General features: G+C 42.5%; 1 protein-coding gene and 1 long non-coding RNA gene across 6 annotated transcripts in view; both read left to right on the top strand.

Annotated features, from left to right (window-relative positions):
* The window catches only part of SUSD6 (sushi domain containing 6), a 143,557-nt gene that overhangs the window by 82,599 nt on the left and 33,442 nt on the right, over nt 1-27,516 (top strand). For 3 of the 5 annotated variants that reach the window (XM_084792294.1, XM_084792292.1, XM_084792293.1), the window contains one exon: nt 4,839-5,072. In XM_084792294.1, coding sequence (XP_084648420.1) covers nt 4,934-5,072 — 139 coding nt within the window. In that variant the 5' untranslated portion in view covers nt 4,839-4,933. The other 2 variants (XM_084792296.1, XM_084792295.1) reach the window with 2 other exon arrangements.
* Nucleotides 5,083-11,715, top strand: LOC311603287. Its single transcript, XR_014781025.1, has 2 exons — nt 5,083-6,588; nt 7,338-11,715. It is a non-coding gene; the product is annotated as an uncharacterized lncRNA (long non-coding RNA).

Here is a 27,516-nt window from a genome sequence, read left to right as displayed (position 1 = left end):
TTGTACCTGAAAGTGTAGGCTAAAATTTCCTGTCTTCCTGTGTGTGTGTGTGTGTGTGTGTGTGTGTGTGTGTGTGTGTGTGTAGAGTTGCCTTCATGAGCATGGGTAGGAGATGTGGATGACTCTTTAGTGGCTACACTACTAAAGAAAGTGATGCCCCCCTCTCCCAATTTGTTGTTGTTTAAAGCAGGGTCTCACAGTATAGCCCAGACTGGCCTTGAAGTTATAGCAGCTCTGCCTCAACCTCTTGAGTTCTGAGATTATAGGTATATAGAACCATACCCAACCAAAGACTTTAAAATTCTGTACTTAAAGCAGATAATTCCTCATTCAGATCTGATTCGCTGTATGCCCCTTTCCCCACACAGTAGCTGGTGATACTCTGAGGTCTGAGGAGTTGACTTTCCTGTGTTACTTTGAAACAGTAACCTTAGACCATCCTTTACTTAAATTTTCCATTAATGACATTCTTGTTTACGTTTCCCTGTTTTGTAAAATTCACACTTTTACCACTCTAGGCATCCTGTACTTGATCAAATACTAGGTTTCACTGGTCTCTTGGTTCAGGTAGCTGCTTAAGCCATAAGAGAAGCCAGCAGTTGGCGAAACAAAACAAATCAGGAACTTGTGCACCTCCACTTCCTCTCCACTTTCTGTCTCCTCCCACAGTATTCATGAGTTTGGCAAATATTAGCAGGCTCCTGTCAAATGCCAGGGCCTATGCTAGCTCTTACAGATTCCAAAATGAGTTATTTACAGTCTGTGCTTTCAAGGAACTCTCACTCCACTAAGGTGAGGCAGATAAACAAATAGATATATTAGCCTGTTCAAGTTGAAGTAGTGAAGGATTCCAAGGAGCCAGTTCTCCTGGGACTAGGCATGGTAGGAAGTGTCTGGAAAGGAACTCTTCCTGGAGATGCCCATAGGGCTGAGCCCTTAAACTGACTGTTCTTGGAAGTTTGTTGAGGAAATAGACAGGGAAGTCTTGCTATATTATTTGTATTTTATCTCTTTGGACAGTTAATATGGGTACAAAGCACAGTGCTCAAGAAGACTGAGGGTGCATGTAATAAGATTTTATTTTATTTTATTTTATTTTATTTTATTTGCTTCCTGATTTTTAATCATTCAGTTCCCCTTCCTAAAGGCAATGTTTCTATGCATTATTCCTGAGAGATTTTTGGTGTATATAAGTATGTGTATAATGCAACACCCTTTAAAAAACTCAAGCATGGCCTGGGTATAATGGTACAAACCTGTAATCCTAGCACTTGGAAAGCTGAGGCAGCCGGATGAATAGTTTGAAGCCAGCCTGGGCTACCTAGCAAGGTCAACACCAATCTGGGCTACACAGACTGTATTTAAAAAGCTAAAATTAATAAGTTAAAAAATGTAAGTGTGCATTCAAAATTTTCAGACATTAATTTTAGAAGTCATTTCATATTAACAAAGATTGGAGTGCCCTTCCCCCACCCCCGCCCCAAGACAGGGTTTCTCTGTGTAGCCTTGGCTGTCTTGGACTTCCTTTGTAGACCAGGCTGTCCTTGAACTCACAGCAATCCTCCTGTCTCTTTCTTCTAAGTGCTGGGATTAAAGGCATGCACCCCCTCCCCACCCTCCTACCCCCCTATCCCGGTAGGAATGCCCTATTTTTAAACAACTGAACAATATTATTGAATATACTATAACTAATTTAGCTAGGCTCCTTTTTAACTTTCAGATTTAGATTACTCCAGTCTTTTCCATTTTAAAACAATGCTCTGAGTTTCTACATACGTATATGTTATTGTACACATGTGATTTCTGGCCGAGCATGGTGGTGAACACCTTTAATCCCAGCAGAGGCAGGCAGATCACTGTGAGTTCGAGGCCAGCCTGGTCTACAAAGCAAGTCCAGGACAGCCAAGGCCACACAGAGAAACCCTGTCTAAAAAACAAAACAAAACAAAAAACCCCAAAACAACAACAACAACAAACCCTAAAACACATGTGATTTCTGAGGCCAAATCTAGAATTAGAATAGGTCAGAGGATAAGTACTTTTTTGGACCTACATTACTAAGTTGCTTTCCAAAGGCCTTATGTATAAAATACAAAATGTTAAGATTGTCTTCTGTCTCCACCAATTCTTTAAAATCCCATCCAGAGTGGTCTTAAAAATAAAATTGGTCTCCTGAAGCCAGAGAGATGGCTAGTGGCGAAGAGTGAGTACACATACTGTCCTTCTGGAGGATGGGAGCTGTCATGTGAGGCAGCTCATAACTATGTTGTGTAACTCCAGTTCCAAAGTCCCTCCTCCAGCCTCTGCATTCAATATGCACATACCTGTACACAGGTAAACAAATATATATATAATTTTAAAAAATAACAATTTTTAAATTGCTTTTTACAACTTTATATCCTTGTCAATATTGCCTATTTTTCAAGTAGAATTTCAACTTCTTGGCTTAGCCGCTTTCTGAACCTCTGCCGGAAGTATTCTTGATTCACTTGTATATGGTAACTCCTTGCTTCCTCTACAGCCTCCCCTCCCCCGACATCTTTTTTTTGGGGGAGGGGATTCAAGATAGGATTTCTCTGTGTAATAGCCCTGGATGTCCTTGAACTTTCTTTGTAGACCAGGCTGGCCTCGAACTCACAGAGATCCATCTGCCTCTGCCTCCCCAATGCTGGGATTAAAGGTGTGTACCTGGCTTCTATATCTTATACATCATTTAGGATTTAGCCTAGCATCAGCTCCTCTGAGTAGTATTGTTTGACTCCTGATACTCATGTGCAGATCACCTAAAGCACTACCTTAGTATGCTCACCACTGAAATATGTACTGAGAACGTGCTGTGTGTGATGTGGCACATGCAGATGGCATTCTTGATGATTCCCAGTTGTTGCCTTGAAGAGATGACTAAAGAATGCTTCATGGGGTTATCTAGTGTATATACACTGAAATGGTAACACCACAAGGCTCATTGTTAAATCTGTCATTAGCCAGATAGGGCTTTCCTTCTGGGCATATATCCTTTAATGTCTTTACTCTTTGACTTTAAAACCTCCCCTACCTTTTCATCTTCAAGAAAAGCAGCTTAAAGAGCCAGGTCTTATTGGTGAGTATAGCCGCAATGATAATAAGGTTACTGAGGAGTTAAATAGGGCTGGGCACTTTGCTTGAGTCAAACCTTTCACAGAGAGGAAACTGGGCTAAGAGCCACAGGAGCAAATATTTGAATATAGGCATTCCAACTCTCTTATTTGCAGCCATATAAATGTGAACACACTCTACCCATGCACAGACATAGAGATTTCTCCATGAGCCACTTTGTCTACAGCTTTAAAGGCTCAAGTTAGAGTTTGAGTAAAAGCTAAAGACCAAAGATGCCGTTGTCACAATTACCAGGGGAAAAGAGGTGAAGACCAGTGGCTGTCTCTGTTCTAGATCCCTAGCTAATGGTTACTGAAGATTCTCCTAACTGTTCTCTTGACTAAGAGAACTCATGTTACCTGTTGCAGTTGTCTTCTCCGGGAGGAGCATGGTTTGAGTCATGTATTCAAGTTGAATTTAGTTAACATTTTTTTTGGCCAAGTCTCAGGGCATCCTTTACTAGAATTGTAGATAGCTGGCCCTCTAATCTGTGACTAAAAAGCTTTATCTTGAATGTGTAGAATTTTTAAAAAGTATGTTATTTTGAATACCTCATACACTAGAATATATGAGTAGCTGGTAAATTAACTGAATAAAGTAGGCCCACTTTATAATGTGTCGTCAACTCAACATCTTCTCCAAAGACATTAAGAAAACAGTTTTTAAATTCTTGACTACTGACTGGTTTTATTTGTTTGTTTGAGGCAGAGTCTCACTGTATAGTCCTGGTTGATCTAGAATTCATGTAGACCAGGTTGGCTTTGAATTTACAGAGGTCTCCTTGCCTCTTCCTTGAGAACATTGAGATTAAAGCCAGCACACTGCTTGTTTTTGTGGGTGGTGTGCCCCCCTCCCCCACCAGACAGGGTTTCTCTGTGTGTATCCTTGGCTGTCCTGGACTCTTAGCTAAGTCAGGCTGGTCTCATTCACAGAGATCCACCTGCCTCTGCTCTTGAGTTCTGGGATTAAAGGTGTATGCCACCACTGCCCAGCCATTTTTTTTTTTAATGATATTTCTTTCTACTCTTCAGAAGTCAGCCTGAACCAGAATCAGTGGTGGGGCCAATTAGCAGCTACAACCTGTCTTCTACACCCCCATTATAGTCAGGGATAGTCAATAGAATGTCACCCCTCTGGTCACGGGTGTGTGGGTTGAGCCTTGAAATAGTTTTGAGATTCATGGCCGGCAAGTCAGATGCTCAGCCTCTGATAGGTTAAGCCTCTGTGGCCTTAGCGCCTGTTGCTGCATTCCTTCTCTAGGCGGTGTAGTTATTCCTTTAAGACATGTGCTCACTCTGTTTTTCTTTTTGGTTAGCTGAAGTTGCTTTGAGGCCAAGTGACATAGGCGTAGCAGCTCTGTGTCAACAGCTGATTTCAGCTGGAGCCCATAGGCAGAGCAAGCAGTCTCTGAAAGCAGCACTGACCTGGCTGGCCATGCAGGTGATGTCCAGCAGAGCTGGAACTGTCCTCTGACCCTTTTTGCTAGGGTCTGTTCTCCTGGATCAGATTTTGACAACAGCTGGCGGCAAGCTTTGGCAGCTCCCCAGGCAGACTTGAAAACCCACTTCTGTGCTTGTCTCTTCTCTTGGCAGTAAGGATTCAGTTGCTAGAATTCTTCCACCTTCCTTATAGAATGCTTGCTTCTAATCAACTTATGACCGAAAACTTTACTTAAGTCCTGCTTGTTTGTTTGTTTGTTATAGGTGAAGCTACCCCTAGCTGGCTTTAGGATTCCTCTGGATTTTAAAGCCATTCTTCAAAAAATAAAAAATAAAAACAAACCTTGGACGGATAAAAGATGTGCCATGGCAGGATAGCACCAAAGAGCAGCTCAGTGTTTGTTGTGACCTCCGTGGGACATGGAGTATTCCTTCAGCTGGTGATCCTTAGCACCCTGCTGGGAGATGGATTCGCCTTTGGAGATGGATTAGCCTCAGGTAAGTTCAGACCTGCCTTCTGTGTGTGGGAGGGGAAGACTTTATATCAGGGTTTCTTTTTGTCAGGCACTTTAAGAAGAGTGTTTTTTTTGTTTTTGCTTTTGCTTTTAAAGTCTGGTATGTATAGCAGGAAGCCAGATCTTAGAGCCTAATGAGCCAATAGAACGAGGTGAGGGACCCTGCTGGTGATTATATTATCTCCCTTTCCTCCAGTTGTTGGCATCTTCAGGCAAGAGAAGCCTAGGATCCAGGGCATGATATACAAGGAAGGGAATAAACTGGATGGAGTTAGACTGCCTGTGTTCAGAGCCCATTCCTATTTCTACCTATGACCCTGAGCAAATCACTCTGTTACTTTGAATTTCTGCCTTCCTTGGCTACAGAGTGGGTTAATAACAGTACTTACCTCACTGAGAGTTATAAAGGTATTAATGCTGCATAGTAAAAAACTTAATGATGCTCACTCTGGTGTTGTCTTGTTTTTCAATGCCTCTGCTCACCCAGTACATAGTAGACATACTGTATCTTAGTGAATATGGCCTTGTAACTGATCACTAACATTGTGATTTTAGGCAAAGCCACTTAACTGTCCGAAAGCTCGGTTTCTTCATGTGTTAAATGAAAAGGCTGTCCTGAATGACCCTGAATGTCATTTCTAGCCCTTCAGTCTGTACTTCCGTGACTCTGAGAGCTTTTTTATTGAGGCTGATAAGATGGAATGGTCCTAAGAGAGGCTGAAGATACAGGAGTGAGCCATTTTGAATTTGTTGATCCTTGATGTGTTGACAGTACTCGAAAGTCCTTTATCACTTCACTGTGTACAATCCAGACCTGGCATCCTTCCCAAAAAGCACATATTTGGATGTGCTCAGCAGGCCATTGACTGGCATGCCAGAACCATCTCTGTGTCTGTGAGTCCTAGTGTAACCATGGATCTTCAACAATAATGGAATTCTTGCCACAGTTCTTTAGAAAGATCTAGATAACTGTTTTCTTGGATTTGTTCCCTGGAGAGGGATTGCAGAGCTAATCTGGAAGGAGACTTAAGTGGTGACGAGGCGCATTATGTGTGCCTGTGGACTTCTCATAACTCATTGCTATTTCTTCCATTATCACTTCTATAACCTTCTTACCCATACATACTTGTAATAGGCTACTTTTAGCATTATTCTGAATTGTTGAGAGAGACAGTTATTGATTCTGTTGTTCTGTTACAGACTTCCATATCACGTACATACTTCCTTTTCTGTTCCCCTCGTTTTGCCCTATTCTGGGCCATATGTTTCCTTCCTAGCCATGAGGAGCCCTAGACAATCCCTGATATCATTGATGATTGGGACTCCTTCATAGTATGGGATCATGCTTGTATGAAAAGGAGAAGACCCGACTGTGCCAGGTCTCTAGAAGTGATAGGTACAGAAACACAGTGTAAAAGCTGCCATCCCTTATTGCTCTTAACTCTATAGCAGAAGCTAGCAAATTGTGGCCTCTGTGCTAACCCCTCTCCCACCACTATGTAGCCAGAGCTAGTCTGGAAAACTTGATATAATGCTATAATGCAGGTTGGCCTTGAGCTTGAAGTTCTCTTTCCTCTAACTCCTTAGTGCTGAGATTACAGGTATGTATACCACCATGCCTAGCTGCTATCTGCTTTGTATGACCTGCATGCTAACTATATTTTTAACTTGTTAAAAACAAACAAACAAACAAACAAACAAACAAAACCAGGGGGCTGGAGAGATGGCTCAGAGATTAAGAGCACTGGCTATTCTTCCAAAGGTCTGAGTTCAATTCCCAGCAACCACATGGTGGCTCACAACCATCTATAATGAGATCTGGTGCCTTCTTCTGGTGTGCAGGCACACATGCAGGCAGAATACTGTACAAATAATAAACAAATCTTTAAAAAACAGAAAAGTAATATTTTGTGACATATAGAAATTATATGAGATTTTTGTTTGTTTTTGTTTTTCGAGACAAGGTTTCTCTATGTAGCCCTGCCTCACCTGGAACTCGCTCTGTTGACCAGGTTGCCCTTGAACTCAAAGAGATCCACCGGCCTCTGCCTCTCGAGTGCTGAGATTAAAGCTGGCTGCTTATTCTTAAATATATTGTCCGTGGCTACTTTTGTGCTATAATGGAAAAAGTTAAATAGGTATAGTAAAAACCAGTGGCTAAAGAATTTGGCTCTTAGCTGGGCGTGGTGCACCTCCTTTAATCAAATGCAGAAGCAGGTGGATCCTCTGTGAGTTTGAGGCCAGCCAGGTCTACAGAGCTAGTCCAGGACAGCCCAGGCTCTATGTAACAGAGGAACCTTGTCTCTAACAACAACAGCAACAACAAAAATAATTTGGCTCTTTGCCTGTAATCCCAGCATTTAGGAGATTGAGGCAGGGGGATTATTTATGAGTTTAAGGGCAGCCTGGGCTTTAAGAGTGAGACCCTGTGTCAGACAGACAGACAGACAGACAGACAGACAGACAAAAGATTTGGTTCTTTATTGTTTTTGTATCCCTTTGCCTAAAACAGTTAGCCTAGAACAAATGCTGCTCAGTAGGTGTGTGCTTGAGTAGGACAACTGTCAGAGCTGGAAGAAAAGGTAAACTCAGCCAGATATCAGAGGTTGTACATTGGACTGAGCTCTTTCAGCTAAAGGTAGGGCCAGGAGCAGAACCTGGATTAGTGCCTAGGACACCACGGCAGCCTGCCTCTCCCAGGACTTCCCCTGGGAAGCTGCCCTAGCGTGTTAGGCAGCAATGTTGGTAGCAGAGTATCGAAGTCTTTAGCCCCTTTAGTTTCATTATGTCATCTTACCCACTCCACCCTCCTTTTTATTGCACTATACTGTCTTCCTTCCATTTCCCACCCCATTTTCCATCTTCCCACCTCCTGCGTTCCACTCAATGTTTCAGGCTGGCTAGATAAAGGGATTATTATTCTTCAATATGGAAAAACTGTCTGCTTATAATGTGGGCCCAGACTAGAATGGAAAAGTTGAGCTGTTTTCTTTCCCCTTCTCATTGCAAAGATTCTTTCCTCTCCTACACCCTAACATTCAAGTCATTTTATTCCTCATAAAATGCATACTTTCAGGCCAGGAAGTGGTGGTACACGCCTTTAATCCAAGGCAGAGGCAGGCAGATCTCTGATTTGAGGCCAGCCTTGTCTACAAAGTGAGTCCAGGGCAGCCAAGGCTACACAGAGAAACCCTGTCTCAAAAAACAAAAAAGCCCAAAACAAAAATGTGTACTATCTGGGAGCAGAGTGCAGAGAGGGAGAAGGGGCTTCACCAATACTAAGATCCAGTGTCCTGCCGGGTGGCAGTGGTGCACGCCTTTAATTCTAGCACTTGGGAGGCAGAGGCAGGAGGATCTCTGTGAGTTCAAGGCCGGCTTGGTCTACAGAGAGAGTTCCAGGACAGCTAGAGCTGTTACACAGAGAAAACCTGTCAAAAAAAAAAAAAAAAATTCCAGTGTCCTAAGTTGCTGCCAATGTTTTTCTCTCTATAAAGTAGGTTCTAGAGGAGGGTAATACTCACCTTTGTCCTGAGCACACCTGCATGACTGTGATTGCCATGGGCATGATGCTAAATATGCCTACCAGGAAACCAAGACTCTCAGATACAGTGAAGCTAAAGAAAGGCAGTTCCTTTCAGGAAAAGCCCTTGCTTCCTTTGTGTGTGTGTGTGTGTGTGTGTGTGTGTGTGTGTGTGTGTGTGTGTGTCTGTCTGTCTGTCTGTCTGTCTGTCTGTCTGTCTGTCTGTCTGTTTTGCATGTAGAATGTGTGAGTGCATGTACTTGATCATATGCATTTCAAGGCCAGAACAAGACAACTAGTGTCTTCCTCTATCCTACTATCCTACTCCTAAATTGCCTCTCACTGAACTAGAAGCTCTGTTTTGGCTAGATGGTGAGCCAGTGAGCTCTCAGGAGCCCCTTGTCTCTACCTTACAATATAGACACACATTTTATAGCCTTTTTTTTTATGTAGATGCTAGGCATTCTAATTCAGGTCCTTGGGTCTTCAAGCTTGCATAGCAAGTGGTCTTAACATATTAAACCATCTCCTCCATATCCCACCCTCTTGATTTTTTACCTGTTTTTGTAGCTGCTCCTGAAAACCCATTGCAGAGATATCTTAAGAAGTGTTAGTCAACTATATAGCCTTGCTACCAGTAGACTCTATTAGACAGTAGACATGTTCATATGTCATGTACATTCATGGCTATGAAAATCCCACTGGACCATAGGTAATGCCTTCCCCAGACGCATTATGTGATCCTGCCCTCTGATTATAAAATCACTTGGAGTTTGGCTGTAATTTCAGGTTAAACAGAAAATAATCATATCTACAGAGGCACTTGAGAGTTCTAGGGTAAAATTACACTATGTTTGGGGTTTGAGTTACATAGCCATCCTTCTTTCCTGCCCTGTTTTCTATCTTCTCTCACTCACCCTTTAAGGTTTTTGAGACAGTCTCAACTTTGTAGCCAGGCTGACCTTGAATTAGTGATCTTTTGTCTCAACTTCTCAAGTGCTAGGATTACAGATGTGTGTTATCATACCTACATGTTGTTTTTCTAATCTATAACTCAGGATTTGGAATTATACTAGCAAAAGTATTGGAGAAGCATTAATGAAAGGCCAGATTTTCCCCTGGTCTCTTCTTTTGAATGGAAAAGATTATTGGAGATTCCTTTTTAGCTGTAGCAGAGGAAGTGCATCTTGTTATGCCGAAACACAATTCATGGTCTTCATGGAAGGTCAGAATTAAAAGCAAAATGTGTACATATGCGACCCAAATTACCTTTTTTGGACTAGAGAAGGAGTAGGACCTTGCTGTTTTGCAGTCTCTCCCAGTTCTCTGTCTGTCTGTCTGTCTGTCTGTCTGTCTGTCTGTCTGTCTGTCTCTCTCTCTCTCTCTCTCTCTCTCTCTCTCTCTCTGTGTGTGTGTGTGTGTGTGTGTCTGTCTGTCTGTCTGTCTGTCTGTCTCTCTCTCTGTTTCTCTCTCTCCTTGATCTGAAGACAACTGAAGTATGACCTTGGGCAAATCACACTGCTGTTAAAGAGAAACAACAGTCTTTAAGAATGTCAGGTTGGTGTGTTGTATAGACTAATAAAAATAATTGTAGGGCACATGACATAAAATGTGATGTAACTTCTAAATAACAACAGAGTTGTTATATGACCTACCATTGAGTCACACTGCACAGGAGACTTTGTGAAGACAACACCTTTGCTCTCATGAAAACATGGAACTGAACACCCAGAGTCACTGTTTGTTCAGGTTAAGAGATTTGGAGCAGGTGTTAAATTTCACCTGACCGATGAGGAAGGGTTGATCACTTTTGTCTTTTAGAAAGCTCATGTTTTCACAGTTCGATAGTCTCAATTGAACTGACCTGATGTCTCAGATTGAAAATTTTGCTTTGCATTCTCTGTCCTGAAGATATTTACTGACAAACTCAGTATTTTCTTTGTTTCTGGTCACCCCCTCCCCATGTTGCCATGATGCATAAGATCATGTTAAGCATCACAGTTCATACTGTACAATTTTAAGATAGTGGGAAAAGCAGCCATCTGCATTTCTACACAGCAGAGTGAGAAAGAAAAGTACTTAGTTTTTGTTAAAGATAAAAATTGTTAAGAGCCAGGTTCTCTATGATAGTATGTAGCTTTGGCCCTAAGCACTCCTGTGTCAGAGAGTTATTAGCAGAGCTCCTTGCCTGGCTCGTCTCACCATCTCAGAAGGACCTGAGTTAGAAAATGTACACCAAGCTGGGCATGGTAGGGCAGCAGGTAGGAAATGTATGTAAGGAATGCTATTTCTGTGTCACATGGAGAGAGGAACTGAGGTGGGTTTGGGGTAGCTTACTTGAACACATAATTGCAAGTGGTGGAACTGGCTGGTATTTGTGTTCAGCCTGACTCTGTTCATCTCTGCTGGTGTCGGCAGCTTGTACTGAGTGGTAGGTGTCCTTGGACCCATTCCTTAGGTTATCTGATTCAAAGCTTAGACCAGCCTTCAGAGACTTGTTCTGACCCTATCTGTTTTCTTTCTTTGTGGATAGAAAGGATACAGGAGTCATCTCTGGGTTACTATGTTTCCCTCTGCAGTTATGTTCTTACCCACAGTGGCTCTTGATTATTTGGTTCCAGTTTAGGCCTAGGGTTTGCCAGGGTAGTTCTATTCTTAGAAAGGAACAATGGGGGCCATAGCAAAGTGTTTCTAAATGAGGATATAGTTCCCAAAACATTCACAAAGCACCTTCCTGTCAGCTGCAAACTCTACTGACAAAAGTGATGTAATCTGCCCATGGGACAATTACCTGTGACTATAAAAAGACTTGGGGATTGTGGTAGGAGGCTGGATAAGTCATTGCCAGGTTTGTTGAACCCTGATGTTATGAAAGATACTGGGAAATTACTGTCCATAGCCTAATTGTACCATGTTTAGAACATTTGGTACATGGTACCTTTGTACTATCTTTCTAACAAATAAGACTGAGCCCACCAAATGGACTACCTGCCTGAATCTCAGTTGGTTTAAAACCATTTAAACCTTCATTCACCAGAAACCCCTATCTGTTCAGCAATGGTATTCCTTTACTCTTGTCTAATGTGTTAACTTGTAGGTTTTTGTTTTTGTTTTTGCTTTTAACCTGTCCATTGTGCTAAAAAGGAAAGAAGAAAATAAATTGAGTGGCAATCAGAGTCTGTAATGATTATGGGTAGGTATCCAGATGAATTCTTTGTGTTACCTCTTACGCACTGGAAGATTCCATTCTTCTTTGTCACTCCAGAGTATAAGCTTCCAGAGGGTGTGAGCAGCTTCCTACTCCAGGTGGCTTATGTTGCTGTGGCTAGGTGCCAGTAGTTGGTCAGCCAGGCATGAGTGGCCTGCCTGGTGTTTACCTTTGGGGCCCAGAAGGACAGCAGTGTTTAGAAGACAGCCTTTCCATGGTGCCATGTGAATAAGAACTTCATTGGTAGCCTTCCTTAGCTCTTAATCATCCAGCTCATGTGAGCAAATTAAATACAAAGAAATTTAAATTCACAAAAGAGTAAATATATATTAATTGTTATAGGTGATTGTTCTTAGACTTTCTTTGCACAGAAGTGTGAATTGTTCAGATGGATTCAGCTTGTGTGTACCTTCAGTAGCAGCACTCATGGAGCCACTGAGGTCAGTGGTATTTTTATCATGTGTGGCTGTCGTTCGGCCTAATTCCCACCTTGTGTTTTAGAGAAGCACCATAGACATTAAAAACATGAATTCCAGAGCCAGGTTATGTCTGCTTGAGGTTTTCTTCTGTTCCTTGCTATCCATGTTACTTGGGGTAATTTTCTTTACCCTATTCTGTATTCTCCCAGAATAGTGATATAATAATACCAACTTTGTACAGTCATTGTGAGGCTTAAATAAAATGGCATGTACAGAGCATTTGGAACATTGCCTGGCACACAGAGAAGCAGTTCTTTATTCAGAATTCAAATTCAAGCACTGGTTGATGCCATTGTATACTTAAGCTTTTATGATGCCTCAGTCCATTAGTTCAGACAGATCATACATAAGGCGAGATGTTTCTTCTGTATCTCTAATGCTCTGTTTGAGCCCATTAAGTACAGTACTAAGAAGAGTTAGGCCCCTTATAGTCGTGCAGTTTCCTTAACTGTCTAAATTATAGAATATTGCATGTTGGCATCTTATACATTAGCACAAATTTGAAAGAGTGGGTGATGCTTTGGGTGACCTAGGTGACCCCACAGTAAGCCTTCAGTGATATTGTATCTTGTTCAAATTTAAAAGCTATGGTTTGTTAGGACCTTGGGAGACATTTTTGAAACTTTATATGTTGAATTTCAAAACTCCATTAAAGAAGTTTATATCACAAGCACAGTGATACAAATAAAGAATTACATTTTAAAAGATCCCAAAACACATTTGGAAGAATTGATCTCCACTTGGTTGTTTTTTTGTCTTTCTTTTTTGAGACAGAGCCTTTATTGTTAACTTGAAACTCATTCTTCCTGCTGTGATCATAGAAGTAGGCCTGTAATACCTGGCTTCTAATTTTCTTAACTGTGTTTCCTAAGTTTATTGGTGTTCCTTTTTTAAATTTTGTGTTTGTGTGTTTAGCATGTGTATTTATGGGTGCGTATGCACATGGAGGCCTGAAGTTGATGTGTAGAGTCTGCCTTGATCACTGTCCATGGTATTCACTCGTCCCGGGGCTCTTCTTACTTACCAATCTGACTAGTCTAGCTAGCCAGCTTGTTCTGGGGAATCCTTCATTTCTGCCTTCCTGATTCTGGAGTTAACAGGTAGGCCTTTATGCTCACCTAGCATTAACAAGAGTTCTAGAGATCCAAATTTTAGTCTTCACATGTAGACAACAAGCACTTTAACCACTGAGCCAGTTTTCCAACCCAGAATTCCTAATTTTAAGAGCCTTTTTTACCTAGATTATTTGACATTTCCAGAGATAGAGGTTTCCCTTTGTAACTCAACTTGTTAGCTTTAACAATAGCTGCATATTAAAGTACAATTGTTTAGCCATTCAAAATTCCAGGCAGCGATACAGGGAAGATAAGTGGATTTTCTTCAAGTCCCCCTAGCCCCCCAACCCCCACAGTGTGTTTTTGAGTGTAAAAGTATTTTTGACATTGCAGCTCTGAAGGAAGGCACAAATGGGTTTCAGGAAGTTAGGGCTGAGTACAGCAAGGTTACAAAGTCTGCTATAGCCTTTATTATTCTGAGTAACAAGGAACACTTTGTGAAATGTAGAGGATGAGGACAGCTCATCCTCTAGAGGGGATGGCACATGTGTTGTCACTGGCTTGAGTTCTGACAGTTCAGCCTTGTTGACTCAGGAATGGCTGGGGGCACAAGCCTGTAGTTGAGACTACTGCCTACAGAGAAGGACTGAGTGGCCATGATTGGCAGCCTGGCTGTGTTTCCTAAGTGTGGGGCTAGTTGCAGAAGGGTTAGGGTCAAATGGCAAGAATGCCTCTCTTCTTTCAAGTTGCTCACACTACTTTGGAAGCTGGGGTACAAAAGACCCCAAGATGTTTTGAGCCAGTGTAGCTCACTTAGGCTCGTTGACAGCTATTCACAGTAACTCACACTTGCCAATTCCTGCACTGTGAAGTAGTCAGAGACTTTCTTAGGTGTGTAGATTTCTGCTTTATATCCCTACAAATGAGGCAGTTTGGTTTTCTGGGCTTTTATTTGAGCTTTTTGTTTTTTGAGGTCATTTATACTTAAGTTTCTCAGTGTTCGGTTCTTGTTTTCCCTTTTGGCTTTATATGAGTTTACCCTTACACTCACTGAAGGACAGGACAAAGTTTCATGTTGTTCTTTTGCTGCACCCAGGCCAATATCCGTCACACCTGTGTTCTGGGGAAAGTCCACCTGGGTGGTGTTACTTCACTGTGGGTTGTTCTGTGTCTGAGGACAAGGAGAACTAAGTCTAAGGCTCATGGGTAGTAGCAGAATGGGGACCTCCCTGTTGGTTTATGGTTCCTGGTGAGATCTTTGTCCCCAGCTTTCTGGCAAGGAAGTTGAGAAGCATATGAACATATTTTCAGGCTTTGGGAATGCAGGTAGAGGGGAAAGAAGAGAGCCTAGTCAGATCCCAGAATCCATTGTAGAATGGGCTGGTTTGCAGCCTGGGAAGGGATCTTGAAGCCCAATGTGGATCCTTTTAGATCTGAAGTAGAGAAAAGGAGGAGGGGAAAGGAAAAAAGTAGAGAAGGGAGGGGGAGGAAAGAGGAGTAAAAGGAACAGGGAGAGGAAGACCTTCATTGCTCCCAGAGTGGAGGGGAGAGGTCAGTAGAAGAAACATGAAAACCATGGCATCTCCTTCCTCACGCTAAAGAGTGAGGCTGGTACAGTGTCGTTTGAATGACTTTGGCTTTACATCTTTACCCATACACTCCTCTTCTTCTGGCTACTTAGCCTTTGTTCCTAAAGGTCAAGGCTAAGGAACAGCACCTTCAAGCCTATTCTCACCCTATTCTTCCTATAGCTAGAATCCCATGTTTTCCTGCCCTCCCACACATCTCTTTATCCTGCAATGTCCAGTTCAGAGTCACCTCCTTCATAGGACACCATCTATCCCTTATCACTTAAGGATTTGAATGAGAAATATCACCCATGGGCTCAGATATTTGAACACCTGGTTTCTAGTTGGTGGTGCTGATAGGGGAGGTTTAAGTGGTGCAGCCTTGATGGAGAAAGTACATCACTAGGTTGGGAGATGCTTTGAGAGTTTATCCACACCCTTCTTCAGTTTGCCTTCTTGATGCTCTGTGTCAATTGCTACCATCTTCTGGAACTGTAAGCCAAAGTAAACTCTTCCTTAGGTTGGTTGTGCTCATAGTATTTTATCACAGCAACAGAAATGTGAATTCATAGCATCTAAGGAAGAAAAATAGGCTTTGTTGTATGTCTGTACTTAGGTGGAATTAACAAGATTCTTTAGTCCTAGTCCTTTCTCCTAGGGGAATGTTAGCATTTCCCCCAGGAATAGAATTCTAATGCCTTGGCTTTCTTTGATTTGAAAGGATTAGCCAGTTTGATAAGACTTACTAAAGTGTGGCCTTGGAAAACTGGAACTCTTTGTTTTGAAGATTATGATACATAGTATTAAAACCCTAATGACCATGTGATGCTTAAGTATTTGATGGCGTTTAGAATCACCATGGAAATATCTGGGTGTGTTTGTCAGGACTTTACTAGGTTAGATTAATTGAAGTGAGAAGACTCACCCTAAGTGTGAGTGGCATTATTCTCTAGGCTGGGGTTCCAAATCTGAATAAAAAGGAGAAAGGGAAGTGAGCAGCAGTGCCCACGGCTCTCCTGCTTGACAGGACTGCTTCTGCAGCTGACTGGGTGCAGTACAAACAGCTTTATCACAGTGTCACCAGCAGCAACAATGGACCATTCCCTCAAACTGTGAACCAAAACAAAACCGTTCTTTATGTTGCTTTTGTCGGGTATTTTGTCAGAGCAACAAGACAAGTAACCGAGACTCGCCAGAATTGCTGTGAAACAGTTGGGGTTAGTGTTTTCATAATCAGCACTGAGTCCTTTATTTAAAGGGTGTGTTGGCAGAGGTAGGCAGGAAGGGATACAGGGAGAGGTATGTAATGGCAAGGAGGGCTTTCTGGGACCCAGATACTGAACTGGTTTGTGATGAAAACTGTCACTTACCGTCTCGTGAGATCATCAGTGGTACCGGTAGCTGTAGCCTGTTCTTCAATGAAGGCAGAGCTGTGCTATAGCACTCTGATGACTCTACAAGGGTGTGATGAGTGCTTGGCTAGGCTGTGCACTACTGTGAACTATGGTAGTCTATGTGACATCTGCTCTGGTGAGGAAATCAAGCACTACATTGGAGTACACATACAAGGGACTCCTAACAAAGATTAGGGCAGTCGTTGAGAGCCTTTTCTAGGGGAGAGACCTTAAGGCAAACAGGAATTAGTAGGCAGAAGAGGCAAGATGGCATAGGATAATTAAGAATGCCATCTCCTCAGCCAGGCTGGCTGGTATAAATCCTAGTTTTAGCCATGTGTAACACCGTATGTCATTTTGAACTAGATTATCAAATTCTTTTCTCAGAGGTTGACTCTGTAATGGTAGAATGGTACTGCACACTGCAGGTGAGATGCTGGCAGAGATAAAATGTGGCAGTTAAGGTGGCAGACCACAAGCTAGTGGTGGGGACCTCGGAAGAGAAGAAAGTAATGTGTGTCCTTCTCTCAGAACTTGTCAGGTTGCTGTGTGATTAATACTTTGGGGTGTGGTGGGATGTGGGATGGTGTGTATGCTTGTGGAAGCCAGAGGGTTGGTTAACTTTTGGTGTCTTGTTGCTCTTGATTTTTCTTTTTTGAAAAAGGGTCTGTCATTTAGCCTGGAACTTTATAAATCCATCTAGGCTGGGAGACCAGTGAAGTCCAGGGATCTACCTGTTTCTGTTTCCTCGACACTGGGATTATAGGCACATACCACATGGGTACTGGAATCTGAAAGCAGGCTCTTATGTTTTTATACCAAACATTTTACCAATTGAGACATCTCCTTAGCACTCCATTCTACTTCTGTTAAAACTGGTATCCAGAAAAACAAAAACAGAGCGCCAACTAGAATCCAGACACTGAATCCCTAAACTGATGAACTCATGTCTGTGGTTAGTGAATATACGATCACCTTCATTTTGGTGGAATACATTGAGAAATTGAAGTTTCCAGGAAGAAAATTGGTGGCTGACAGTAGCCTGAAACATTCACAAGTTTAGACCACACAGCACCAAAGAACCGTTTAGTGTCCTTCTGCAGAAAGGCAGGATGCTGCTGGTGGAAACAGACACCCTTCCCAGCAAGTTGTCAAGGCTGAAGAGGTGGAGGAGGAGCAGACTCTTCTGTAGCATCTGAAGGATTACAGTGGAAGAAAAACACACACCAAGGAATTGAATCTAAGCAGGGAAATGGAGAGGGTTAGAGGAAGATAAGTTTAAGTACAAGTTGTGGGAGACAATTGAGGATGATAAGATTGGTAGCTGGGCTTCTGTTTCCCCTTGAGACAGGAAGCTGCAGGCTCATCTGTGCTGCCTTTCCAGACTGCCTTAGGGAAGAGTCCAAATAGGTCCTTCTTCTCCATCCTTTTCTACTACAGCTCAACCAGCCTGTGGAGACATGCCTGACAAGGCTGTCTTATTTCTCTGATGCACCAGGAGGGGTCCCCTGTGGATCTTGGATTCTTTGGGGAGGCCAAAGGATGTGGGAGGTTCTTACTTGGTTAGGAAAGAGAGAATGCTGAAGGTGCCATCTGGCCCATATGGGCATGTTCCAGGAGTCATCGTTTGAGATCTGCTCTGCTGGAGTAATTGGGGAAGCAGGGCGAAGACGGCTCTATGTGGTGTTTTCTAGGTTGCAGAGAACTACCTCAGCAGAGATGTCCCAGGTTTCTTTAGAATGGTAAAGGAACCCGTTCTTCCATGTTTTGTTCTTAGTACCTTATTAGGAAGTTCAGAGGCTTTGTGGGTCAATTGGCCCTCTCCTTCCATTCAGAAAATTGGTTGCTAGGCTGTTCTAACAAGTATAATGTTGACTTTTTATGTGCTAGGTCACAAGAATGGCTTTTGCCGATAGTCATTTTTAATTTATGTCTTATTTGGAGGGTATTAAAGTTAGTCTATATTGTTTAATGTTAAAAAGCAAGTTGGTTGCAGGCAAATGCAGGAGTAGTTAAGATTGTGAATAAGGAAACTTCTAATGTGTGTGTATATAAATGGTGACTAAACTTTAAGAGTATAGTCCTGTGGAATTATAATTACAGGGAATTATTATACTTTTTTTTCCTTTCAGTCAACACCTCTTTTCTGGATTAATCTCAAGCTAGTTTGCAGACTAAATCTATTGAGTATATCTACAACTGTAATGATTTCTCACTTCTAGGAGTAAAGAAGGTAAGAGAAGAAAGGGAAAGGATGTTGAAAAGGATTTTAAAACATCTTAAAATTAGTATTTAATATGTGTGCACATATGAAAACAGGTGTTGCAGAGAGAGGCCAGAGGATCAGATCCTCCTGGAACTGGAGTGACAGGCTGTTGTGAATTGTCTGGTTTGGATGCTGGCAACTAAACTCAGGTACTCTGGAAGAGCAATATATGCTCTTAACTGCTGAGCCATCTCATTTCTTCAGCTCTCTGAATAATTTTTCCCCATGGACAGTGGTCATACCAGACAAGGGTATTGCTGTCAGGACTTTGAATCTGACATCTGTTTTCCTGCTGGGAATGAATGAATCCTGTTGTGGGGCTGGAGAAACAAGAGTCCAAGAAGAGTGTGTATGGAGGAAAGAAGCCCACAGAGTCCAGGCTCTGGTTGAGTATCTGAGATGCTAGATCATCGTAGCACTGGCTTCCTGGCATACACCTGTGAAACCCACTCTCTGTCCTGGTGTATGCCAGGGTGTGTCAGAGGGGCCACAACACTTCCCATGATGAAATCCCTGTGGACAGGAATAGAATTTTTCCTCAATGAATGTCCTATGCCACTTTTGTTAATGAACAAATACTTAGCCACCACAGATAGGATTTGAGCAGAATGGCCTCATGCCACATCTCTAGTTATAGAGACACTTAGGCCCACTGGCCCACCTGCGACCCACCTGGAAGCTAGTCTCTCAGTTAAAAGCTGGTGAGGCCCTTTAGGTGGGGTTGGGTGTCAGACATCAGATTTTTTTTCCCCTAAGTCCATGCTTTCTGCCCTTTATTCGGGTCTTAAAAGGATTTTTCCATCATCACCTTGTATACTTTGAGCTCTTAGTGTGTGGAACTCAGAGTGTCCATCAAGATGGCTTTGAACTCAGAAATATTAAAGGTGTGTGAGACACTGCACCTACCACTTTTTGCTCTTTTGTGTGGTCTTGTGTAGGAGGAACTTTTATTCTCATTTCAGTGTTGTCTCAGAAGATTACTGCCTCTGTCTGCTAACCTAGGCCTAGTCATGAAAGTTTCTAGCCTCCGTACAATCTAACCTAGGCCTGGAATGTTTTCAGCCTATGAGACTTACTGCTTAGTAAGTTCACCTTCCTTTCTTATTTTTACTGAGCTCTGGGCTGGCTACTTCAACTCAGCTGTCCTGGCTCAAACTCCTCTCCCAGCTGACTTGATTCTCTCTCAGCCCCTGAATTGTTCTGCTTGGCTTCAAACTAACTCCAGCAACCTTTTCTAATCCTCTGACTCCTTCTCATTCTCTGGCTTATTCAGACTTCACCTGAGATCTCCCCCCCCCCCTCTGTGTGCGCGTGCGCGCGCACACACACACACACTGTTCCAATAAAACTGCCTCCCCTCTTTCTCTCTGCATTGCCCTTCCCTCCATGTTCTCATGAGAGTTGGGCGTATCCTGTTCTGTCAAATCTCCTCTGATTTGTCGCTTTTTCTGCCGCTCAATTAGACGTCATTTTCAAATATGGGTGCTTCCTTCTACAAACTTAACTTTACCTTTGTTGTTTGGGATTAAAGGCATGTACCGGGCCTGGGCCTAAGCTTTTCTTTACCTGAAACTTGCTCTATACCAGGCTGGCCTTGAATTCAGATCTGCTTGCCTCTGTCTCCTGTATTACCAGTGTGTTAGTATTCCAGCAGGATCATACAGACCTAGGTGTTTGGATGTGATCTGTTGACAGAGCAGCCATGTTCTGAACTAACATTCCTCTGCAGACTTGAGCTGGCAGCACAGGAGGATATGCTGAGTTGAGAAGCTAGTCTTACTTCAGTGCAGTGAGCTAAACAAAATCTCCATGTTACTCTATGTTAAAAGGCTTACATATGAGCGAACTAATGGGCTGACCTTACAGGTCATTTACCTCAGTGGGTCTCAGATTTGAGTGTTCATGCCCTCTGCAGTGTTTATCATACATAGACTGCTGGCCTGAACAGAGCTTCTGGGATAAAGTTAGAAAGTTTTACGTTTCTCCTGAGTTCTGCTGGTCTGAGAATCACATATTAAAAACCACCAATTTACACAATGGGTGAATGAACCTATTTTACCCTAAAAGAGCAAATTGTGGTTAGGTGGAGAGAAAAGAGTGTAAGAATCTTGAATCCACTCAGCAACTTAATTTTAAAACTAGGGAAATCTAAATGTTGAGAGGATCTGGCAGGTCTTTGTCTGTCTCCTCAAGATTGGTCTGGTTCTGGCAAAGTATTCAACAGAAAGGAGCCAGACCTGGTAACTCCCTGAGCTGTGTTGCCATGGCCATTTCCTCCCACGACTATTCTGCCATTCCTGACAGACTGAGCTCTAGAAGAGTGCGTTGCAGGAGCTTGTACCCCATGGTATGAAGAAGAAGGACCTGAACTCTTTCCCAAGGGGGAATAATGCCTGTAGTGCTAAGACAGAGCTCTCCCTGTGTCAGAAACTTAAGCATGATAGCTGCTTGCTTTGTTTTTTTTTTTTTTTTTCCAATACAAGGTTTCTCTTTGTAGACCAGGCTAGCCTCAAACTCACAGATCCACCTGCCTCTGCCTCCAGAGTGCTGGGATTAAAGGTGTGCATCACAACCACCTAGCTGCTTGCTTTGACTTTTTACTGTGAGGACTGTTGATTAGCAGCACTGAATCAGAATGGCATCCAAACATGGGCTTGTCAACAGTTAAAACAAGTTGTATGTGTTGCTTTCCTAATACCTGCTTCCAGAGAGAGGAGTGGCCTAACATGCTTGTCATATCCTCACTCCAAAACTGAAAACCACCACACTTCATTTCAAGCCTTCACAGGCTGATGACCTGTCCTTATTTCCAGGATGCACAGGATTGTTAGCTAACATTCCCCACTGCCTGGAACAGTGTAGCATGTGTTATAATGAGCTGCAGCAACAGGAAATCGTATCTATGTCCCTCTTCTTTCTTGTAGTTTCTCCCTTAATAAGACTTGGTACAGTTGTCTTCCTCTGCCCTGCTCGCTCCATCCTTCCCTCCTTACCCTCATACTCCATAATTCCTCCCATTCTGTCAGAGATGCGTATGTATGTTGAGTATTTTAGAAATAGACACACGTTGATCACCAGAGACCCTGTATAACTGTGATGTGCTCCTTTGGGGCTTTCAGTCCTTTCTCTTTTCTGTCCATGTTATCCAGGGTAGTTATTAGTTACAGAACGTTTTGTCCTAAGGGAGTTTTCTGTTCTGCAAGTTGAGTTTGACCTTGTTTTCTGCCTTTATTTCCTGCTGGGGCCTGGTGATGTTTGTATTGGCAAGCTAAAAGGACTTCTGACTTAAAAGGAATTAACATACTGCCTCAGAACCATTGTCTGGCCCTGTCTTTCTACTCTGGCAAGGGAGCCAAAGAAGATTTCCCAGCCCTTGTTAATTGTTGTTAGCCTCTCTGATCCAGCCAGGGCAGGGAACTCAAGCACTGACTAGCCCAAGAACTCTGTTGAAACAGGGAAAGATTGAGGTTTATTTAATTCATTTTAAGTAAAATCACCAGTCTTTTGATGATTCCATTAATTTCCTCCCTTCTGAACACCCTCTTGTTAGCAGTAATTGGAAATCCTGACTGTTTCTCATTTCCCTTACCTCACTGCTTTAATCTAGGCAGCTGGGTCCTGCATTCTGCCTTTTCATCTGCTGGAAGTGTGGTTTGAAGATGATTTTAATGACTGGCTTTGGTTGGATTTCCAAAAGCTGAGATTGTTGGTGTGATTAAGTTTATTCTCCCCTGAAGCCTGGGTGGGACAGGTCCTACCCACAGACTGCTCTCTTGTCCCACGAAGTATATTTGCAAGATTTTCATTGTTCATTTTTAGCACTCAACATTTGTAGACCTCCTGGAATGTGATATTCATTGTTCTGATCTGAGTATGTTCCCAGAACCTCTCCTTGGCCCAGTGGGAATGCAGAGGCTTCAGCAGCTGAGACCCCAGCAGACTGCTGGCTACAGTTGTAGTAACACCTGTAGTAACACCTGCAAGCATTTTCACAGATGTAGTTCTAGTTCTTGTGCTTTTCCATTCCTGACTTTAAAGAAAAACAAATAATACACCTTAGGAGCCAGAGAAGTAACAGATAGTTGTAGCTACAGCTATGAATGTAAAGCGGATTTTTGTGTATTTTATTATATTGTTATCCTTGTATTAAGCATGGCACAGTTCATACAGGATGAAGCTAGGATTTGAACCCACATCCTATCATTGTAAATCAAATCTTTTTTAAAAAGATTTATTATATTTTTATTTTATTTGTATGGATGCTTTGCCTAAATATATGGATGTGCACCATATGCATTCCTGGTACCTGTGGTACCACAGAGGGTTTTGGTTCCCCTGGAACTGGAATTACAGGTGATTGTGAGCTGACATGTGAGTGATAGGGACCCAGCCTTAGTCCTTTATAAGGGCAGCAAGTGCTCTTAACCACTGAGCCAGCCTCTAGCCCCTCAAATATTATTGTGTTATATCATTTTATCTGGGTTTTTGTTGTTGTTGTTGTTTGTTTGTTTTTGGTTTTTTTTGAAACAGGGTTTCTCTGTTTCAAAACCCTTGGTTGTCCTGGACTCACATTGTAGACCAGGCTGGTCTCGAACTCACAGAGATCTGTCTGCCTCTGCAACCCAAGTTCTAGGATTAAAGGCGTGTGCTACCACCACCTGGCCATTTTATCTGTTTTTAACACTGACCTCCCATGCCATTGTCTAGTATTGCTTTAATAACTTAAAATGTTTTGCTATTTTGAGACACAGTATTATTGGGATTGGAGGTATGCACCCCTACCCCCAGCCACTCCGGGATTAAGGACCATTTGTGTGTGTCCTCTCATAGGAAGGAGGGTCCTAAAGTCTAATTGTGGAAAGGATACTCTCTGGAGTATAGAAAAGACGCCGAGGTTTGCATCTTCATCAGACTTACAAAAACAGTGTCATTTGAGGTGATACTTTTACCAGTCTGCCGGGCTGAGGTGATGGTAGGGGTCTTTTGCTCCACCTGAGTAGAAATTGTGGATAGGCAATGAGAAATTCTTCCAAGTTTTGTTCTCTGGCAGCATTGCTTGCCAGCAGGCTGTGGCCATAGGCAAATGGCAGCAAGTGGCACTTTGTATTATTGCAGTCCTTCTGTAGGTCTTTAGAGTTACGACTCTAAGCTCTAAAGTGTTACCTTGAGTGGTCCTAGGAAGTTGGGATACTGGGATTTTAATCCACATCCTTCCTCTCTGTATAAGTGTTTTGTCTGCATTATGTATGTTCTCCGTGTTGATGTACATACAGTATGCTCACACAGTTCTTAGCTGTGGCTGGCACTGCAGCTTCAGGAAGGCCGTGGTATCTAGATTCCTTAGCTCTTAGCAACAGCCAATACTGTAGCACTTCTGTAGTCTGGGAGTCAGGATTCCTTAGCCCTTAACCCTGACCCATGTTAACAGTTCTTATTCCAAAGTATGAGACTGTTAGCCTTTTGACAGCTCTGAACTCTTCTAGCAACTAAAGCCTGCAGTTTCTCCTCTTTAGCTGCTTACTACTTCTATCCTTCAGTCTTACCTGTCTGCCCTCGCTTGTCATCTCTCTCTCTCCTGTCTCCTTTCTTCCTGCCCTGGTTTCTCTTGAACTGCTCAGCTGTTGCTTCCTCAGCTGTCAGGAAGCTGACTACCTTGTTGTTTTCACAGCTAGTCCTGCCAACTGTATGGCTCTCTCTCTGTACAACTGTTTTCTCAGCCTGCACTACTAAAAGGAGGCAAGGAAAGACCATTTGATAAACCTATCAGCCCTAGGGCTGAAAAATTAAGAGGAGGCAGCATAGGAGAGGTATTCCATCTGGCTCACCGGTGAGAACGGTTTTAAACAGCTCTTGCTGAGGCTCTGCCCTTAGGAGCCCAAGCAATTAGTTGCTGTTTTTTCAAGGCTGGAGCATTGTAGACTGTGGGAGCTGGTATAAGGTAGTTGGGCTGACTATTTGACTGACAGTTCTTTTAAGGTAGGCAGGGCAGAAAAAGTTTAACAGCTGCCAATTAGATTGTCAAATTGCCTCATTCCCCCACCATCTCTGCTTATTTACAGGAATGCTTATAATAAGGACTCAAAGAACTTACTAACTCACAGTTAATACTAACTGACTTTGCTTAACACTTTCCCAGTGCCCCAGGGAGTGGTGGGTCCTTTTTATCTGCTCCAGTACCTCTCTGCCTTTGCTGTGCTTTTAAAATCAGGTTCCCATCCCTATATAAACCTAAGGAACAGACCAGCAACCCACATTCTTTAAAATTAAAAAAAAAGTAAAAATTAAAAAATAAAACAGGTTCTCAGCTCCTCAGTCCTCACAGAAGAGAAGAAACTGACTTCATTTTTTCTTTCAGAGGCAGAAACTTTACCCCCTTTTTCCCTCATTATTCTGTGGCAGTTGGTGAGAGTGAACCATACCAAGGCACTAATCCAAGAACATTCTAGTGCCTTCTTGGTTTCAGAAAGCATCAGAGATCGAGGATCTGGCTTTTGACATGGTAAAGCTTGCCATCATCAAAGTCTAATTAGAAACGGGGAAAATGAATGTGAGAGCAGTGGGTAATAAAGGCTATACATTAAGTTCTCTGCGGTAGCTGGTTCAGTTGCTGGTCTCCCTTGAAAGGCAGGTGATAGGTCATTGATGCTGAGTTCCTTTCTGCAGAGTTCTGACCTGCTTAGAGTTACTTATGTTACTGTGAAGTGTGATTTTTACAGTCCTGATGAGACTTGGTAGGCTGGTGTCAGTTGATAGGGGGAGAGGGGAGAAGGACTCCCCACTCTGAAGACTAGGGGAGGGGTATAGAGGGGGAAGAGAGAGGGAGGGGCCTATGATTGGGATATAAAGTGAATACATTTGGGGGTGGGGGTTGTGACAGGGTTTCTCTGTGTAGTCTTGGCTGTCTTGGAACTCACTGTGTAGACTAGACTGAAAGTGAATAATTAAAAAAAAAGTTTAAATAAAAAGAGAGTGGCTTTACAGCTGACTGAGGTGGTGCATACCTGTAATCCCAGCACTCAGGAGAGAGAGGCAGGTAGAGTCTCCATGAGTTCAAGACCAGTCTGGTCTATAAAGCCATTTCAGGACAGACAAGGCTACACAAAGAAACCCTGTCTCTAAAAACAAACACACAAACAACCACAACAACAAAGAGTGCCCTTACATATCCCACTTGGGGTCTTAGCTTTCACATGAGAGTGTTTTGGAGAGAGGCAAGGTTAGTCACAGCATTGGTGGAAACAGGTCTACATCTGAGTTCTTAGGATTTCTGTCTGTACTTGGAGACCAAATGGAACCTAGGATACTGAAGATTAGAAAACAGTTTTCAAGTTCCAATATGCCTTGGTGAGAACTGATATGCCTTAGCTTGAGGGCATTACAAAACACTGTTTATAGTGTTCAGGTAAGTCAGGTGGTGGTGCACCCCTGTAATCTGAGCAATTAGGGAAGCAAAGGCAGGCAGATCTCTGAGTTTGAGGCTAGCCTGATCTACAAAGTGAGTCCAGGACAGCCAAGACTATACAGAGAAACTCTGTCTCAAAAAACAAAAACAAAAATAAATAAAACAAAATTATTGTCATTGGTTGATCTGTAGGTGTTTTGTTATCTGCTGTTTAAACAATGCTGTTGTACATGTGTCATAAGATGTATATACAAGGCTGGGCTTGGTAGTAAATGCCTTTAATCTCAGCACTTGGGAGGCAGAAGCAGGTGGATTTGTGTATTTGAGGCCAGCATGGTCTACATAACAAGATCCAGGCCGGCCAGAACTACACAGCAAGATTCTGTCTCAAAACAAACAAAAACAAAGATGCTATGTATGTATACAGCACTTCTGGCATATACCCCTAGTAGGAGGGCTATGGGACTGTGGGAAGTGCATGACTCCAACATTGTCCATCTTGTCAAGTAGTTCTAAAAAATAGTTGTGCCAGTCTATGCTTCCACTGAAATACAAGAATTTTTTTCTCAACAATTTTCCAACATGCTTGCTACAGCTGATATTATCAGATGCAGAGTTTTGTCCATCTAATGAACAAGAAATGAAATTTTCATGGGACTTTAATTTTTATTTCATTTACTATAGATTATTTTAACTTTTTCTATATTTGAAATTCTTGGAGGGGATTGACAAGAGTTGAAGCCATTTTCTTAGTAACACTGAGGTGTTATTTGTCCTTTTTGCACTCAGCATGTATAAAGCTGAAGAGGCTACATGATGTCTTGTCATGATCTTACCAGTGTTAATGTCCATTTCCTATTATTTTAAAAATTATCTATAAATAAATAAATGAGTTCTTTTCAAACATGATAACAGGAATACATTTGCTTTAGTGGCTCAGGGTCCTTATAGTTTTTTGATAATTAATTTTGAGACAGGGTTTTCTGTGTAGCCGTGGCTGTTCTGAACTCACTTTGTAGAACAAGCTGGCTTTGAACTCACAGCAATTCCCCTGCCTCTGCCTCACTGAGTGCTGGGATCAAAGATGTGTGCCACCACACCTGGCTTTTTTATTTTTCTTAAGAGGCATTCATTCACTATGTTGCTCAAACTGGCCCCAAATTCCTGGGATCAAGTGATTTACCTAGCTACTTCAGCTCCTGGGTAGCAAGGACTATAGGCACACAACATAACATCTGGCCTACACATGCATGCATAGTATTTTTACCTCTACTACTGATGCCTTTAATAATGGTAAAGGAAACTAAGAATAAAGAGTTTGAGAACCAATGCTGTTTTAACTATTACTTTACTGGTACTTTTTTCCTCTGGGATATGCTTTCTTTGTCCTGTTTCAAATATTCTCTTAGGATATACAAAATGGTTCAGCAGGTAAAAGTGCTTGCCATGCAAGCCTGGTATGAGGGGAGAACCAACTCTGACCTCCAGAGAGGGGGGGGGGGGAAGAGGGAGAGAAGGAGGGGGGGAAGAGAGGG

Source organism: Acomys minous (assembly GCF_964271855.1).
Source record: "Acomys minous genome assembly, chromosome: 8".
Taxonomy (NCBI): Eukaryota; Metazoa; Chordata; class Mammalia; order Rodentia; family Muridae; genus Acomys; species Acomys minous.
Note: the sequence above shows the minus strand (reverse complement) of the source record. Positions and strands in the feature narration are given on the sequence as shown.